We start from the raw sequence: 2,500 nt of genomic DNA, 5'->3' as shown, positions 1-2,500 counted from the left end.
CCCCGCTCCTCAAAAACCAACATTTGACTTGATTTACTTTCATTGTTCATTTCAGTTTACAGTGTCCCCAATTAGCGCTCCAGCGCTAGAACGAGTAGACACTTAAATAAGGTTCCTTTCCTTTCTTTACCTTGTTTGCTCAACACCAATCAGATAATTATAACATTTCAAGAATAAAAGTCGTAGATACAGTATTTATATCTTTATGGGATAATAAAAAAATCGTAACGTCAGCAAAAAGTATAAAATCTAAAACATTTAACACATTACATAAGTCATCAATGTATATCAGAAATAAAACAGGGCCCAGAATTGACCCTTGCGGTACGCCGCACCAGACCGAAAATCAAACCAAGCGATACTCACCAAATATTGTATTCGTAACAAAATGTGGACAAAGTTCTCCTTCCCTACCGAGTCCCACTACTCCCACAACAGACCATCGGGCCCCACTGTTGTGGGCTGAGATCTTTGTGTTTTTGACAATGATTGGAGCTCCAAGCACAGAAGACCACTCCAGCTTCCTGTCCTTTCCACTCGTGTCACTTGTCAGTAGTTTATGCGTTCGAGTGTCTCTTTGGAACTCTAATTTCAGTTTAAGTTTCTGAGGCCCAACAAAGCAATAAGCCTCCAAGTCCGAAGTAAATTCTTGTTCTTGTACTGCTTTAAAAGCAATAACAAACACCTTCTTCGACGGAAGTGAGCTAAAAATAGAAAACGCAGGAAGAAACGAGAAATGACCAAACGTCGCAACGGTTGAATTCCAATCGACTGTACCCGAGTATTCTCCAACGTGTTCACTTGAAAAGCGATTCATTTGAGCTGGTTTGTTAAAGTGTTTAGTTAAACCAGACCAAGTCACAAAGTACGCCACTTCCTTGTCATCTTTTTTAACGAAGACAGAACAGGCCATTCCTTTAGTTTGGTAAATACCTTGAATCTTCTCCTTCCTCACGTCATAAACAGCCTTGAACGGATCGACGACTTCGCCATAGCCTTCATGTGTACCAGACAGTGACCAAGAGCTCCCATTCCTTCTGTTCGCCATTGTTTTTATCTTACAAAACAAGCTAGAAGGTCTACTAGAAGTTGTTGTCGAACAAACACCACACGAGCGTTTCAGGTGGGCAACTTAATGACGACAATCAATGCTTTCATCTGTCAGAGCTAAATTTGAAAAAATATGCGTGTGCATTAAAGCGCACGGCGCGTGTTGTGGCGGAAAATTCAATTAAAGAAAATAAAGCCCTTCAAATGTTTCTACATGTATTGCCAATGGCTTCCCAAAAAAAATGTTACGTCTGTTGTTGCAAATCGTCGTCGCGCTGGTATAGCGTTGTTAAGAATATTGTGGAAGACGTGAAAAAATGTTTTAATGTGGAAACATCATGCGACGATGCGTGTTTGTGTGCCTCTTGTCGGAGAAATTTGACCAGATGGCAACGAAGTTGCGACGAAGAGAAAGAAAAATATTTTGTAAAAGCCCAATCTCGAGGAAACGCATTTGTCAACAAAACAACCCCAGCTCAACAGGACCGGAGGCTTGCCGTAACAAATATCACCGAAACAAAAACAGCCCCAAAATCGTTTCTGCTGTGTTTACCGGAGGTCGTGCTGTTGGATATTTTTAGATATGTTGGCATCGTAGATATTTGTAACTTGAGACTGACTTGCCAGTATGTAAACATAATTTGCGCGTCCAACTATTTGTGGAAATTTCTGTTAGAACGTGACTTTCGGGAAGCAATTCTACTTTTAGACGATAAGTTGTTATCAGCGTCTTCAGTAGCGTACAGATTTTTGTACTCGGCTACGGGCTACGCTCTCGTACAAAAAAAAGGAAATGAGCCACCGCAAGCAAATACGTGAACTGGGACCCGTTTCTCAAAAGTCCCGAAACTTTACGGGACGTTTTCGGGTGTCCCAATTCCCTTTGTATCTCAAGAAAGGAGAGGATTGAATTCGTCAAACTTAACAGTTATTTTTCTTTTTGTTGTCTTAAATACATGTTAAAAGATCGGCTTTCCAAAACAAGCGGTTGGCAATTTCACAAATGGCTTTTCGGGCCCGAAAAGTTTTCGGGACCTTCGAGAAACGGGCTCCTGGAACGTCAGTTTCGCGAAAGCGAGAGCAAATTTTTGGTGGAAAACGCGGAGTTACAACAACGCGTCGACAGTCTACAATCAAAGCTGTTTACCCTGCAAACTGACCGAGATCCTAACACCCCAGTGAGCAAACTTCAAGAACAGGTAACCCGTAACTCGTAATGAATTAATTTAAATCACCCGAAAACCCGTTCGCCCTGAACCGTGGATGTGAAGAACGTCGAGAAATATGTATTGGCTGGTCTGCTGCTTTTGGCTCGGCAGTGGATTTATAGAACGAAAATTACATGCCAATTAGACGATAACAGGTGGCAAAATTCGGTGTTTGAAATCCACTTTTACTACGGCCGAACGGGTTTTCGTTTGAAACGACCGGATTCACTTGTCTGAAAATG

At 41.7% G+C, this 2,500-nt stretch overlaps 1 protein-coding gene and 1 pseudogene across 1 annotated transcript in view; one reads left to right on the top strand and one right to left on the bottom strand.

Annotated features, from left to right (window-relative positions):
* Positions 1 to 1,122, bottom strand: part of LOC138039792 (uncharacterized) — a 14,309-nt gene extending 13,187 nt beyond the window's left edge. Inside the window, exon 1 of the mRNA XM_068885634.1 lies at positions 367 to 1,122. Within this exon, the coding sequence (XP_068741735.1) occupies positions 367 to 1,048 (682 nt within the window). The 5' untranslated portion in view covers positions 1,049 to 1,122. The remainder of the gene's footprint in view (positions 1 to 366) is intronic.
* Positions 1,123 to 1,794: 672 nt separating this feature from the next.
* LOC138042054 (uncharacterized) overlaps positions 1,795 to 2,500 on the top strand; it is a 5,257-nt pseudogene continuing 4,551 nt past the window's right edge.

This window comes from Montipora capricornis, chromosome 3 (genome assembly GCF_036669925.1).
Source record: "Montipora capricornis isolate CH-2021 chromosome 3, ASM3666992v2, whole genome shotgun sequence".
Classification (NCBI taxonomy): Eukaryota; Metazoa; Cnidaria; class Anthozoa; order Scleractinia; family Acroporidae; genus Montipora; species Montipora capricornis.
The sequence above is the reverse complement of the archived record's forward strand: the minus strand, read 5'-3'. Positions and strand labels throughout refer to the sequence as shown.